At 37.3% G+C, this 16563-nt stretch overlaps 1 protein-coding gene across 3 annotated transcripts in view; it reads left to right on the top strand.

Moving 5' to 3' along the window:
- The window catches only part of opcml (opioid binding protein/cell adhesion molecule-like), a 262498-nt gene extending 251061 nt beyond the window's left edge, over nucleotides 1-11437 (top strand). For 2 of the 3 annotated variants that reach the window (XM_026370142.1, XM_026370141.1), the window contains 4 exons: nucleotides 5022-5159; nucleotides 7292-7412; nucleotides 8321-8472; nucleotides 8746-11437. In XM_026370142.1, the coding sequence (XP_026225927.1) occupies nucleotides 5022-5159; nucleotides 7292-7412; nucleotides 8321-8472; nucleotides 8746-8846 (512 nt within the window). In that variant the 3' untranslated portion in view covers nucleotides 8847-11437. The remainder of the gene's footprint in view (nucleotides 1-5021; nucleotides 5160-7291; nucleotides 7413-8320; nucleotides 8473-8745) is intronic. The other variant, XM_026370143.1, reaches the window with a different exon arrangement.
- Nucleotides 11438-16563: the final 5126 nt, after the last annotated feature.

Below are 16563 nucleotides of genomic sequence, written 5' to 3'. Positions count from 1 at the left end.
AGGTCTTAAGTACCTGAAACATCTTTACTTGTACTCTGAAAAGCATTTTTCCCCTGATACTGTCACTTCTGCAACTGAGATTACTATTCTTGTACTTATCTCTACATTTGGTGTGAGAAATGTTCTAAACACTGCCATTCTAGGAAGAAATGGAACTGGGGAATGTGCTTACAGTACAGGTGCAGGAAGGAAACGAACGTTAAGAGCATTGGCTGTCCCCAAGCTGCCTCCTCTGAGACCAAACAGTTGCAGAGAATATGGCTACACTGGCCTTCATATTGTAGCAGTGTTTTCATTCCCGAGGGAAAGAGTGAAAAGAGAGAGAAGGTGGTGCAAGAAGGTCATCAAGAAAAAGATAACAACGGTGGCAGATGCAACTAAAACTTTAGTGTGTCCTTCAACAACCAGACTGATGCCTCAGGCAAAGGTGTTAGTGGAATGTGACAGCAAGGTGAGGGAGAAGCGAAAAGGCCAGTGGCTGGTGTCAGCAGGAAAACCAGTCCTGAGGGAGACACCGTGCTTGCTGGGGCAGCTGGAGCGTCTAGCCATCAAATGGACCATAGGCCGTTTCAAGTACTGTCTGCTGGGTACAGAATTCAGCTTAGGGAATGACCATAAGGTCCTGCAATGGTTAGAAACCATGAAACTTTAGAATTACCTGCTAGTGGCTGTGAGCACTTCACATCAAGAGTTGTTTTTCAGGCAAGTGACTACCGGTCCCTGCTCTCTGAAAAAGACTGACCCTCTCTACCACTGACACACACTCACACATACACACATTTTGTAATTTATTTCTTGTGCATTTCTGTTTCTGTGTGTTTGAGGATGCTGCCTGTTACTGATGCTGACGTGGGTTGACACTTTTTTAAGCTTTGACTTCCTCCCCTTTGAGATCACCTGGTGAAAGCTTTAAAAGTAATAATATAGAATTCATAGTGACTCATTCTAATTCTTGCTGAATACATGACGGTTGTGCAGTCTAAATCAATGTACATTTTAAGTCGCGGCTGGTTAAATTATTCTGACTGAACCCATATGTTTCTGAATGATACTGAATGACCCTCACGCAGAAATGTTATTTTGAAGTCGCTAATTAAAGTAGTCATTTTGGTTCAAAGAACCTATTCAATAAAAGCTTGTTATAAAAAGATACACTTTTTTGTTGCTATTATTTAGTTTGCTTGTTGAAAGCCCTGTAATTAACCTTACTTTTTGTATGAACACTGGCAATTGCATTCTCTTTTGTACATGTTCCACTAAAATAACAGACTCAAGTAAGTGTGAAAATAGGGGCAAATGTACTGTCACACAGAAGTTAGCAGTAATCACAGGTTGTTTTCTTTTTTAGTTCAGTTTCCTGCCTTTGTCTCGGACTAATGGACTAGCTTGCAATTAATTACCATACAGGTAAATAAAATGACATATAAGGCTAGGTGTAGAGCACAGCCTTTATCCCTTTTGCTGAGTTTTCCTGCTTGTGCCAGAGCTAAAACTATAGGGATTTCCACTACTGTGCTCACCACACATTTAATAAGGCTTTTGCACCTGCTTTTCATGTGACACATTCCACCTCAAAGACTTTCATTGTATTTATGAAACCAGTGCAGAATACTGCAGTTACAACTTGGTCATTTAAGAATATGTGTGTCCGATGACTGTAATAGGTGAATAGTACATGCTAACATAAGTTGATGTATTCCATTGAGTGACTGTGAATTTTGAATATTGACATTAACCAAAGTCAGAAAAGAAAAAAAAAATGAAGAAAGCTGTGTGAAAGCTTAGAGTCTACAGCCATGCTAAGAGCACTGTTAGATTGTACCTAAATACAACAGTGCTTTAAGCTACTGCAAACCTATAGGACATATTCGGTGTCACCCAAAGTGACAGACTCAACAATCAACTGTGCCATCCACAGAGCCATGCTGCTGGCATAACCAAAGTGATATGAAACCCACTCAAAGATGAAGCACAAAGCATTTCAGGTATTCAACTTCTACATACCCTTTGCTAGATATTGTCATTTGGGATCTGGATAAAGCAACTTTATTTAGTAAAGGCCAATTCATGGTCTAATGATAAAAACATATAGTAAGTAGACAAGTGTGTTTCTAGTTGTTTAATGCAGCATAGCATTGCTAAAAAACGGATCCAAACGTGGCCTAAGACTTCGGCCTATGCACAAAAACGGACTAGGTTAAGACTCCAAAGTTCTGTGCTTTGTCACGCAAACACTATAATGCCTACTAGGTACAGTATTTCCAATTTCTCACACCCTCCCATGGTAGTGCTGGTTGTGGGTGCGATGTTGACCTTTAACATGGGCATGGGATAACTTACCACAAAGTAGGTTGTACCAAAACCACTATTTAGCTGTGGTATGAATTTATTTTAGTGTTTGACCCATATGTAGGCCAGGTAACAAATTTGTAATTATGTTCCTTTTTTTGTTTTTTATACGACACTATGGGCATCTTTTTGTGACCCAGTGTGTCACACCTTGGTAGTCAGTCATGTCTCCCAACTGTGCTAGGAAACCCACACAAACACGCTGGAAACATACAGTACACAAACATGCCCTAACTCCACAGAGAAGTGCCAGTTCATGGATTTGACTCAAAGACGTACGCAAATCGTACAGCTTGTATGTTGTGTATTTGGTTAACCAGGTCCCTGGTTGCAAAATGTTGCTCAGTTCCATCTAGATAGATTTTATTTCAATAGCAACAACATATGGAAATAAGCAGGCTGACCTAAAAGCCAAATAAAGACTGTCCCTTGCCTACTGAGGGGTACATTTGTGCAAAGCATATCGGTAACTACAATTAAAAGCCTTTACTGTGAAATTAAAATGGGTGCCTGTCAGCCTCTATTACTATGTGATCAACATTTTAACTTTTATAAAATTACCCATTTTTTTGTTTAAACTACCTTTTTACAACCTGCTCAGAAGAAGATCCTTTCCTACAATCTCTACAATCTTTTTTTCTATTTTAATGCTTGTAATCGGCCACCAGTAATCTTTTTACCATATCTTCACAGAGTGGGGTCTAGGCAGTACAGCTTCTTAAACAAATGCCTGTTATTGCTGGGCTGCTCCGCTGAGTGCTTTTAGACGCTAATTTGTGCCGGCTGCCACCCGGTACTTTAATGGCTCTACTATTAGTCATCCAGTCATGCTATACTGACACTGATGTTGTGCTGGAATTACAATATGGTCATCTCTGCAGACCACTGATGTTAGTGTTAATGGTGATTGTTTTTTTAATTGTTCAGCCAGAGTAATAAGCAATGATTATGACCTCTTTATATTAATTTGTCAGGGTAATTTAGATTGGCAGTTAAATTTGAATATTGCAACCCTGTCTGGGTATTATCTTTATGTAACCATGTCTACATTTTGACAACTCTGTGTATTTTGTTCAATGATCAAGTTTCTCAACAGGAGTCAATAGTGTATCGATTGTATTCTATTCACTTCTGTTCTTTTCTTGAGCAGTTTTTACAATTGTGACACGCCACTGTTAGCTGTGCCGTAATGAGCACACACATCCATTCCCAGCAGTGGGCTGAGTGGGAATCAGCAGAAAGTTGACACAAACCCACACATCAGTGGCTGCCTTCATTTGTAGTGACAAAAATGAGCAGATTTGTAGACAAACGTGGTTGATTTTGAATGGAAAATTCACTGGGAAAATGGATTAAACACGATCAGGTGCTTTGAAAGTTAAACTGGAATTTTTAGAAACACCCTGTAGTTTCAATTTTTATTTTCTCAAGCATCTGCTGGATTTTGTTAGGCTGGACTTGTTCCAAATTATCATTTTGGACAGTTGCATAGAAATGTTCCAGGCTGTGTCGGAATAAGGTGAATGATATTTTGTCTGCATTAAAAAACAAATATGTCACATCCCAGAAACACATTTAGTAGCTTTATACCATTAACTTAGATTTACATAATAAATAGATTTTAATTGTAGGTTTGGGGGCATGTAATGCTAAAATAAACAATAATGCAATATATATGCAATCTGGAAAGTAATAATCCAGTGTACTACAAACCCAATAAAGTAATGTGATTATAATTTGACTTCCTTCCACCCGTGGCCATCATTAAAGCAGTCACACAGTACCAGATAGTAACTCAACATAATGTTGTCACCCACACTCTGCCTAATATAGTTATCCATGATGAAAATGTTCAATTACCTGTGCTAGCAGTTCCCCTGGTTATATGCAACAAGCTGATTAGCCCAAGCCCACAACCTTTACAGTGAATCCCCCAGCCAGCTGCAACAGTGTCTGCAGCTAAGGATTTGGAAAACATAATGATATTATGCTAATGCAGAGATAGTGCTGGATTGACATTTCTCCTGATTGGGATTAGTGCTCCTATCCATTTTCCCACCCACACAGCAATAGCTTAAGGTTTCTCTGTCACCAGAGCATGCTTTTAACATTGCTGGTGTCAAGGGTAAATTGTGGTGTTACTCAAGTGGGCTTGTTTCAATGCAATTAGTTTATTTTCTTTGTGTAATGAGTGCATGCCCTGAGCTGTATGCCTTCTGCAGACATTTGGAAACAGAGCAAACACCAAACTCAGAGACAGACTGGTCCTGTGTTTTCTCATGATAATAAACTGTGCAAAGTGAGGTAATGTAACACTTGTTATGTAACTCTGTTTCCATTTGTTTCTGTCTATCCATTACTGCATCAACAAAAATGTATCCATAATATCTTACTTGATTGTCCAGTTTCTACTTGACTACTTAACCTATTTAAAACAGCTGCATATTGTCCTCTGCAACTCTAAGAGAGCTGTGTCATATAAGAGAAAACCACTTCAGATTAATGGGTGGTCTGGTGACCACTGTACTGTATATTTAAAATCTCTATTCCACATGTCAATTACATTTTACTGTAACTGAGTGCTTTAGGAAGTGATTAATTCTATCAAGGTCAAGAAAGGTCAGACTTATTGCTAATGTATTTTTTTCCTCTGTTTCTTTTCATGTCCTCAGGCACACATAAATTATTGACGGAGGGAGAACATCTAGAGCTGAGAGGCATCACCAAAGAGCAGTCAGGATCATATGAATGCATTGCCTCTAACGACATCTCCAACCCTGATGCTAGGACGGTGCAAGTGACTGTCAACTGTAAGGGTTTAAACTTCTGCATTTATGGTTGAACAATATGGGGAGGGCTTAAAGATCAGGACATGAATGGTAAATATATATGGGGCACAAATGCAATATATTCCTAAATGACAATGAATAGTGTAAACCCACATTTTTGAATGAGGGCCTGAAAATTACATGTGTAGTCTTCCTCTAACCCTATCACTATTGGGTTTTTCCCATTTGGGCTAAATCACACTAAAGAGAAATTTGCCACCCGGTGTGTGGGCCCCATATAAATAACCATAAAAAAGTCTATTCTAGCCTTACAGCATGATGTTGGTCTAACTATCACACCAGATTAAAGGGGTCTTTGTTAAGTGCATAGACTCAACAAATGAGCAAACAAGGCACAAAACAGTAATTTGAGAGAGCGGTCGGCAAGTCGGCAAGCTTCTGACAACACTATTGAGAGAGATGACATCTCTGGCTATTTATCCCTTTTGCTTGCACTTTTGACCACAACCAGGTTTGTTTCTAATGTTCTTACTTATTTACAGGCTGATTTTTTTACGTTTTCTTTACTTTTCACTCCCCAAATTATTGTAATTTTAAAAAGTTAAGGATTTTATTTGACTTGTACATGTTGGAAATATCTGAAAACAGAGGGTGTAGTCCATTTTTTGGTGACATAACCCAACCAGTCGTGCATTATTATGATCAACCAGACCTCTTCAAAGCACTGTTAAAGAAAACTCTCTGTTTTATTATATTTCCAACATGTACAGTTAAACCCAAAGCTATTATCACCTTTGTGAAGTCAAACACACCCCTTAACTTTTGCATTGTAATTACAATAATCAAAAGTGTTTATAGGTAAATTTCATCAAAAAGAGCAATGACAAAATCTCCATTAACTTTCCTCAAGATATTTTACTAATGTTCTGATCTGAAACAAGCAAAAACAAAAATAACAAAGCCACAATTATTAGCCCCCATATGATGCCCCTGACACACCTGACCAATCAATCAGCTTTTAAACCACATCTGAACTATAAATCAGTAAGAGACTCCAATTAGAGCCATTGATTGAGAGGAAGTACTCTTAAATCTTGTGTGTGTAAATTAAATTTAAAAGTAAAGAAATCAGTCTGTAATCAAGAAAGACAATAGATGCTCACACATTTCACGATGTCTAGTCTTGCCGATACAGTATTGGATACATCAGACTGTCTAGTTAGAGCAGAGCATGTAAATAACGTGAGCAACATAACATTTTCTCTCTTCTCTACCATATGTCTGAGCAAATGGTTAGAGGCACAAATACAGTAGTAAATAGGTAATGACATGTTCACATTATTGTAGAAAAAGTGCCGCACTATGCATTTCATGTTGTTTACCTTTTTTTTTACTCCTCCCAAACTCCCACAATGGCTGTACTAAATGACCCCACCTTAGCTACAGTACATTGTGAATTTTGGTAGCAGTAGATCTCTCTCTTTCAGACTTTCAAACTGTGTTCTTAACCACTTTTGGAGAGATTCAGATTTTTGTCAATTAAACACATTGTCTATATTACTGTCTGGTTTTGTTATAAGGGTCATTTGCATAATTTGGGAAATTCTGAGACACCTGGGACCTGTGAAACATACTGTGGGTAGATTCATTTTTTGTCTCTTTAGGCAGTGGCCAGTAGTGATTAGCTGAGCCTACAAAGGTCAGTGCAGCTCAGGTCAGCCTGTCTGACAAATGTGAACTCTCAGTGTATAACTACTCCACTTGGCACACTGTCTATGTCTTCACAGAGACGCAGCACACCAAATACATGGCAATGGCAAGACACGAGCTAAAGCTGTTTTCCACAGTAATGTGAACAGTTACTTTAGGAAAAAAAATATCAAATTTGAAGTTGAAAAAGGTCATTTAAGAGGTTCCTGTGCTGTTAAACATAGCACACAAGTGTTAACTGTCTTTTTTTATCTACTGAAATAGATTTAGGAGGATTTGTGCTTTGAAATCATATCTAGTCTGTCGTGGTTGAAGAAAGATTAACTCAGAGCATCGAATGTAGTAACCCTCACATTTAAAGAAAGTATGATGCAGCCAAACAACACAAAGCAACACTGTTTTCTAATTGTTACTGTCCTCTATATGATCACTTTGTTTTATAGATCCTCCCTTCATTTCTAAAGCGAGGGGTACGGGTACTCCAGTTGGACAAAAAGGAGTCCTGCAATGCGAAGCATCTGCTGTCCCAAGGGCAGATTTTGAGTGGTACAAAGAAGACCGCAGGCAAGTCTCCCAATCTGAGCTCTGTGATTTCTATACGCTTGGGATTGTTTGAAGTCAGTGGAGTTAGTTTATTTGAAATCAATGTCTAATAGCTTCGACACGTCCTTATTTCAAATTAGACTTTGCTTTTGATTTAATGAGATAATCCTCCATGTCCTGTTCTTTTTTACCTCTATTGGTGATGCTGTAATCACATCATGTAAAAATATTAAATGTAATAATAATAATACATTGAATCATAATAACGTCCGCTCGATTATTAAAAAAATACACATGGTCACCATAACCATCAATATTTTTACACCGTAACTGCTTTATAGGAGTGTGGGGCTCAGAGGTTCAGATTATATCATAATATAATGCAATTCTTTTCAGCAGTAAGCTGGAGAGTGGAAAGATGTTTATGAGCAGCCCCAGAGCTGGTAAGCTGATATAAACACAGGACATGTTGCACTGTTAAATGGTCCCTGACGGTGACTGCAGCATTGCTCGTTAGAACGAAAAGACAAAATCAGTCCTGAAGAACAAAAACGTGGAGGATACTGATAAAATTAATTTACTAGTATCATGAAATGAGACAAACAAACAGTAGCAGGGGAATGAGGAAATGGTGAGTAAAACAGAAGAAAGGTTATGTTCCACAGCAAGAGCACAAATACATGAATTCCAAAAAGCCAGTGAACTGTTTTCAGGCAATATGACAAAAAAATATTTGTTTTTTACAGCCCACAGATGTAAATGTATTTCTAATTTCATGCTGATATAAATTTGAAGTACATAAGATTTGCCAAAAGACCAAAATAAACACACACTTCTCACAAATCAAGAACACAGAAATCATGAAGAAGTTTCTTTCCTTGACTGCCCACTGGCAGAAGCCTTGACAGCTGTTCCCCTCTGTCTCACAGGCTCTTCAATGGCCTAAATGGGGTTAAAATAGAGAATCAAGGAAAGCAGTCGATGCTCATCTTTTTCAACGTCTCAGAGGAAGACTATGGGAACTACACGTGTGTTGCCATTAACACCATGGGAATCACTAATGCAAGCATAATCCTTTACGGTAAGAACACAAATGCTACATTACAAGATCTTAATAAAGGGGTCAATTATGTTTATATTATCATAATTTGCTTTGTAATTGACTACTTTTAGTAGCTTTTTTTTGGCATGCTAGTAATTGATTAAAAAGGTCACGTGTGGGTCACGCACTGGTTAAACTTTTAATTCTAGTTTATCACAGGTAATTGTGAAGCAAAGCTATGGTTCCCGCAGTGATTTTAACTGTAAAATATTGTAACACAGATGGTGTAAGTGTTACATTATTACCCTGCAGGTCCTGGCGCGATGCACGATGTGAATGGGGGGGCCGTGTTGCCACGCATCTCCACATGTCTCCTGCTGACTATAAGCTTAATCTACCTGCTGAAGTTCTGATGTGAAATGTGACAACCTTCAAGTTCCACTCGACACTGAACAGCAAGAACAGACTATTAGTCCTATTAGAAGAATGGAAATCCAAGAGTGCCAGTGGTTCACCTTAGTTCTCTTTATTTGTTCTTTCTGGCTTTGAATGGAAGTCTGTTCTCTGTTGGGTCACCAAAGGTGAGGCACCAATCCACAGATGAAAAAAAATTGATTGATGCTCTAATTTGTTGAAGATAGATGACTACTGAGTTTGTGTCTCCCCAAACTTTTTTTGTATGTGAAAAGGGAAAAAGGAAAAAAAAATACATGTAACTGTTGATAGTTGACTGTTTATTGCCCAATATTGAAGTGTACATTCAAATTATTATTATTATTATTGTGTCATGTCCTGTTCAATATCTGTATAATACCATTAAGCTTTTTTAAGTAAATGACAAAAAAGGGAGAAAATGCAATGTGATTGTTGAATTTTACTGTATTTTTACAGTCGTATGCAAAAGAAAAAAATCATTGTTCATGTTCAACAGTTCAGAATAATAAATAGTACACCATAATTTCTCAGGCAAAGTCCTACAGCATAGTGCATCCCAATTTTTATTTCCACTGTAGTGTATGTAGAAAATGTACAAATGTGTACAGACAATTCCTGCACTGTTGTTTTTCAAGATGCACATACTTCACACATCAAATGGCATTTTTGAAACACCTAATCACAGTGTCATAGCAGCTTCATGGTATATTCATGCTCAGTATTGAAAAATCTGAAATTAGATTTTTACTCTAAACTTTGCAGTATCATTAAGAACACAAGTGTTTGTCAATCAGTGTGCCGCTTTGTTTTCTACAGTGACAAATAGAATTAAATGAGTTGAAACCACTTTAACTGTTAACCTAGTGGTAGAATAATGGCATAACCAAGGTCAGCTTCATTCCTCTTGCAGAAAGTGGTGCGAAACCTCCATATATACCTGAAAAACCTGTGCAACTATGGTACCAAAGCTGGTGCATGGTCCTGCAAAGGCCTGGCACATAACCCTTGGTCTCTGAATATCTGCGCCTATCGATGATAGCCTAATTAATTGGAGGTAATATCAACCAAACCATTTATTAGTATGCTTGCTTCCACAATAAGTTAAACAACATACTTATAAAACCTGCAAAACTTATGAAAGCTACTAAAACCCAGGTACACATGCTGTACAGCATTTGTATACTGAAAGTGTAAAGTTTGAACACAAAACCATTCGGCTTCGTCTGCTTTCATTTTTCCACAAACGCTGATTATATTTTTGACTTTTAAGTTTGTGCTGCAACCAGTGTAATTTAATGGTAAATGATTGAGTTGAAAAAACAAAAACTGTTTTCACATGTATTAACTAGCCTTTATAGTACTTTTCTCAGGCAGCCACAGTGATCCTCAAGTAATCTTGGTTGAGGAGTGGACTTTTATGCAATTGAGGCTTTTTGTTTGCAGAGCCAAACACTTTGCAGCTTATCACAAATCATGTTGGTGTTAGTTTTTTAACCAATTACCTTATTTTATTAACACCTGAAATTCTAAATAACTATTCAAATTCATATGTTCACTATATTCACTTACATAATATTCTTTTATTAATTTTCATTTTATTGTCCATATGGTTCAATTACTGTTGTGTGGTATTGCAAATGCTAAATATGCACTGTGCTGCCACTACCACAATACAAAAACCTTACTTTGAGCAGAATAAAAACACACATGTGATAGTACAGTTAACTTAAAAAAATGTTCCTTGTAGCTGCTATGAAGCTTTTTTTCAGGTGTTATGAATGTGTGCTTTTAACCTGGTTTACCCCAAGATAAACAGCAGACACTGTTGGCTGCAGGAGTGACTGTCGTGTTTTGTGGTTGGTGGATGCATTTTTCAGTCTGCCTCGGACAGAGATTTTCTGTGAGAAGAATATTACAGCACAAGTGATTGATAATGTGATGTCCTGCTATTGTCCCATTCACTCCTGTGCATACCTATGAGTAAGACGTGTCGAAGACAAAACAACAAGGGATGAGATTTTTGTATGTGGGAATGCTTTTGTTGTACTCTTATGTGCTTGTGATGATGGTGAACCAGTCAGGTGCAGAATATGTCACAGGATGTGATTTCACTATTTGAGGGTTAGCAAGAAACACAAAGAGGTAAACTTCCGATTCCTGCAAAATTAAAGGGTTACTGTAACCCCTTTCATCCCATATAGGTGAACATGATCAATATTGATGTCAATAAGTGTGAATCGATTTGTTTTAAAATTCCCATTAAAACTGAATTGATACTAGATTTTCCTTAAGGTGTATTTTTGCATATGACAGCATTGTCACTGCCATAGTGACAACTTGTAATTTGTTTTTTATGGTTTAGGGATATAAAAGTAATGTATTCAATATTATCTATCAACCTCATTAATGCATAACTCTGGTAAATTTCAAGTTTGCAGAATTCACTGCTCATCTGTCTTTTTTAAATAGTTAAGTTTACACTGTATGATTCCACTGAATGCTGCACTGTTGACTTGTTTAATATGTTTTCTGACATTACTGGAGGTTTAAAATACAGTACTCACTATTGTGGAATAGTCATCGTATAATTGAGATTGCCAAATTGTCCATAAACTGCTTAAATGTGAACTCAAGTTGCCAATCATTTGTTCTGACATGCATTCCTGTCACTACTTAGTTTTTATTGTTTGTTTGTTTTTTTACCCTGCACTCTCCCTCTAGGAATTTTGCAGTTGTAAATGGTCTGCACTCATATAGCCTTTTTCTACCTAGCTGGTACTCAAAGCGCTTTACACTGCGTCTCATTCACCCATTCACACACACAAGCACACACACACTCACACTCACACACCGATGCCAGAGCTGCTATGGAGCTGACCTGACTCACCAGGGGCAACTTGGGGTTCAGTATCTTGCCCAAGGACACTTTGGCATGTGATGTGGAATTGAACCACCAATCCTATGATTTGAAGACAACTGCTCTACCTATTGAGCCACAGCCACCCCTTGTAGCAAGTGACTGCAACTCCACAAATATGCCCATATGCATTATGTGCTGGTTCTGAACTTGAACACAAAGACATAAAAAATAATTATAATGTTTACATGATTTTGCAGAATTTGCAGGCCCATGAGGCTCCAAGCATTGGGATGGTTGCAAAAATTATTAGAAAGACCATGCAATATTATCTTAGATATTTAAAAGGTTATACAAAGAAATTGCAACTATATTTGCAGTTTTTTCATGCTCCCATAATTTCTTTGAATGAGAATTTTCCACATAAAAACATAAACACGCCTAAACCACTGCAATATACTGTACATAGCAATTTTTGAAGAAGGTTGTAGCGAGTTTGGAAATTTTAGGCCACAAAAAAAAAAAACACTATGAGATCCTGGAAGGGACAGAGTTTTATACAGGATTAGAAATGGATTAACCCACAGATTATTGCCACCAACCCAGCAGATCCTTTCAACTGTACATAGCTTTTTAGCATCTTTCAGTTTGGTTTGATTTTATAGCCCACAGCTTTATTGTTTCAGTAGAAAGGCTTTTATGAGTTTTTGTACAGCACAGAATAACAGAGTAATCAACACATTATGACATGAAAAATTAAAGAAATTCTAGTATCTTCAAATATGTAAATATTGTTAATTTTTATGTTTATTGTAACTGCTCAGAATAAGGCATGTCCTGTTTCAAGTAGTCCAGTTTTTAGAGTGAGCTCAGAGAAACTTTCTTATAGCATGAAACTCTGCACGTACTGTAGCTACATCATTCATGATTCATAAAACATATGTTCTAGTAGAACAGTTCTAAGACAGATATTTTTTACCTTAGTTTGTTTGGTGGACATCATACAAAGCTCAAAGGTGCATACTGGACAAATTTGTCTGACAGCTAGATACACAACTTACAAATTGCATTGTTTCACCATGTCAAGTCAGCTCTGTTCATTTGTAGAGCACATCGGAGATGTAAGCTTCTGCCTAAAATTATTTCTGGTAACCAGGAGGGAGGAAAGTACAGAGGAGGCTATGTCATTTTTTGGTTCCAGTGAAGAGCCTTGCTGCAGCATTTTGAGTTAGCAGTAGACATTCTAGGAAAAGTCTCAAAGTCTGCAAAAAGCAGAGATAAGGTTTTATTTTTCCTGTAGGTATAAGATACTACTGAAGACCAAGTTTCTCATTTTAAAGCTGTTCAAAAAAGACAGAGATTCAAGAAAAGCTGAGTATGCCACAGGAATGATGAGGATCTCCATAGTACTCTTATTAATCTGGTTATAATTTTCCTGCCAGTTGGTGATTAATATTAATTTCAATGTAGTATAATTTCACCATACAGTGTTTACAGACGTAGATTGATATGAATTTACAAAATTGCACCTAACTAAACTGATTGTCCTAACACTCACAATAAAAGGTAATAATATGCTGTTGCTGTCAAAAGGTACAATAATCCAATTTTATACTGAGCTGTGGCCAGAAAGAAAATTTGAAGTATAAAATAAAATGATCATTTGAAAACATCAAGAACTGACAGATACATATGACATGAGGAACAAGATTAAATACTAACAGATGTGAACTGCATATGAACCTGCATCAGTCTACATGAGCAAAAGGCATAAATTCCTAAAAACTATTTACAAGATGGCACACAAACCTGTGGAAGGAAGCTGGAGCCACAAAGACACCCAGCCAACCCATGGACTCCAACCCCGGTAATATTAATTATTTTCTGATTAATTTTAATGTGTTTCATTTTGGTGGCTCTTGAGAATTTTTGTAATGATGTAAATACAACTCATAGCTGAAGTTTGATTGTTGACCATGAAATATCCACAGTACATTTTTTTGCTTATTACATTTATTTTAGAGGCTTTGGCATTGCTAATACAGAATATGACTTGAAAATGTCACCAGCTACGTGTAATGATGACTAATTCATTTTGAACTATGTAGTAGCTATTTAGCATGATATATTTACCTGGTGCAGAAAACTAGTAACTAAAGATGAAAGAATGGGTAATGGATGAGTTGTTCATTCTTATTTGCTTAATTGAGTTTGTGCAGCTAAGCAGTTGCTCTGTCTGATACTTATTAGCTATTCATTACTTAGTGATTCATTAATCTTGTATCTTCCTCAGTTTCTTATTTATCCAGCACCAAATTATAACAATATAATTTACATTGTAAGGTTAAGACCTTTTAGAATTATTTACAACATATATCTACTACATAGTTCTTGATTAATGCAAGACCTACTCATGAATGTTTTAATTATAATCAAGTCTTTCTTTAGTTTTTGTGTATTGAGTAGCAAAATGTTAACCACCATAAAATTGTATTTTGCAGTTGTAAAAGGCATCTATTTCTGTCCTCTGCATTCTTTGCACCTCTGCACACCAGTGGCACCACGCCCAGCCATTCTTAATAAACAGGAATATTCAGTGTCACTGCTGTCAGAGCTGATATGGATTTATACAGTCTCAGCACAATGACATCAGTAGCGAATATGTTAGATCCTGGGATTCTTCCAGTGTAACCTCCTTATCAGAGCAGAGCTGTAAATAGAGCAAAAATGAAGGGCAAGTTTGGTAACCGTGGTGTCAGTCAAGCTGCCTGTTAGGTCTTTGTGTTTTTTAAATGAATGGCAGGAGATGCACTCTAGTGACAAATCTGTGAGATATTAATGCAAATTCTTGCCTTGAGGTTTTCAATGTGTGAATACTTTTCTTACAGTTTCCACAAATTATAATCCACTAGTGTGCTGACACTACTGTTAGTTCCGTCCAAAGTATAACAGATATTTTCTTGTGAAGCGCACTGGCAGTTCATGCCAGCATCAAATGAGTAAGTGCCTCCTCATCCATAGGCCAAGCATTTGGCACTGCATTTTGCATTTAATTAATATACTTTGGAGATTGCGCTACATACAGCAAACCTTCCCAAATTACCACACACATCTAATGGAAATTATGCCCATTAACTACTTTCAAACACGCTTGAACATTTGACACTTCCACAATAAAATGCAAGAATTCATTCTCCATTGTGACAAATGTACTTTTGGACCATATTGACACAATGCTCCACATTTAGGTCAGCTAGTGCCTGAGAGGGACCTAACCTGAAAATGCACAACTGTATTTTTGGAAGGACACAGTTTCTTAGGATGTTCAGTGCCAACACTTGCCACTTGCAACTCTCATAGAAGTAAAACATATGTTAAATTTACTTTATGATGCAGCCTGTGTTCTAACACACCAAGGACAGTCTGTGTGTGTAAGAGAGACAAAGGGACAGTGTGTGTATTAAGAAATATAATGTGCACAAACAAATATTTCTGATCCTTTATGTCTTTATTAAGAACAACCATAAAAACATCATAGTGATAGTGGAAATATTATGTGAAGCCCTGGAATTAACAAATTGTTGACCAGACACTTCCTCTAGCTGTGGTTCCCAGCTGGTTATTGTTTGGGAGGAATTTTAGCCCATTCTTCCAGGCAGAACTGCTTTAGCTCTGTCATATTCTTTGTCTCATGTGTGTTTCTCTCTTCAAGTCGTTCCATATCATCTCTTTTGGGTTGATTGGTGAGGTCTCGGCTCTGACTTCTCCACTCCAAAAGGCAGATTTTGTTTTTTCTAAAGCCATTCAATTGTTTGTTTTGATTTTATTCTCCTGTTGCATCAGCCAACTTCTACAGAGTTTTAGCTGACGTACAGACATTCACATTATTCTGAAGAATTGGTACACTTTGGAATTCATCTCCCCCCCATTCACTGCAAGATGCAGAGGCCCTGATGCAGCAAAGCAGGCCCAAATCATGATGTTTCCTCCACCAAACTTTACAGTTGGGATGAACTTTTCATGATGATATGCAGTGCCCTTTTACACCAAATGTGGTGCTGTGTGTTCTTTCCAAACAATTCAATATAAATTCATCAGTCCACAAAACTTGTCTTGTGAAACAGGTTCTTGACAGAAATGTTTTATGAAATCGTAATGCAGCTAAAACGCTAAACCTGCCAGTGGTCACACAGCATGATAAACACAAACAATGTTCCAATTACAATAACTACATTGCTTCTTCAAGGTACAGGAAACAGATTTTGCTTTTAAAGGCACAGCAGTCTATGGCCAGTCCAATTTAATAAGCAACCTTTATATTCAATAAAAGTTTTGTAAAAAGACCCTCATGAGGGGTTGATGATGTCCTGTGTATCTTCTGGCAGCATTCAGTAATGTATATGCTTGCTTATGACCTTCTGTAATTTGTTGTTTCATGTCTCACCATCTCAATTATCCTTCATCACAAATGTGACAGTACAATATAACAAATTCAGTAGGTTCTCTGCAGAAAGGTGCAATGTAAAGTGATGTTCTTGCTTACGCACACTTCAAGTACTGGACTGATGAACCATGAGTCATCCAGACCTTTATTTTTTACTGCTTTGTCCTTGAACGTCCTCATTAACGTAACAGCTAGGTTAGGATTAATAGACTTAATGATTAATACAAGTGCTCTCTAAGCATCCATCTACAGACATTTATTCTTTGCTGCCTTCAAATTAAAGTTCATGAGAAGATGGGAGGTACTGTATGAATGGCTGTAATTAAAACTAACAAATATGAAAAGATCATCAGTCGGCCTCCCTGTTACTTACTCTGATTGAGCCACAGGTGTG

This window comes from Anabas testudineus, chromosome 14 (assembly GCF_900324465.2).
Source record: "Anabas testudineus chromosome 14, fAnaTes1.2, whole genome shotgun sequence".
Taxonomy (NCBI): Eukaryota; Metazoa; Chordata; class Actinopteri; order Anabantiformes; family Anabantidae; genus Anabas; species Anabas testudineus.
The sequence above is the reverse complement of the archived record's forward strand: the minus strand, read 5'-3'. Positions and strand labels throughout refer to the sequence as shown.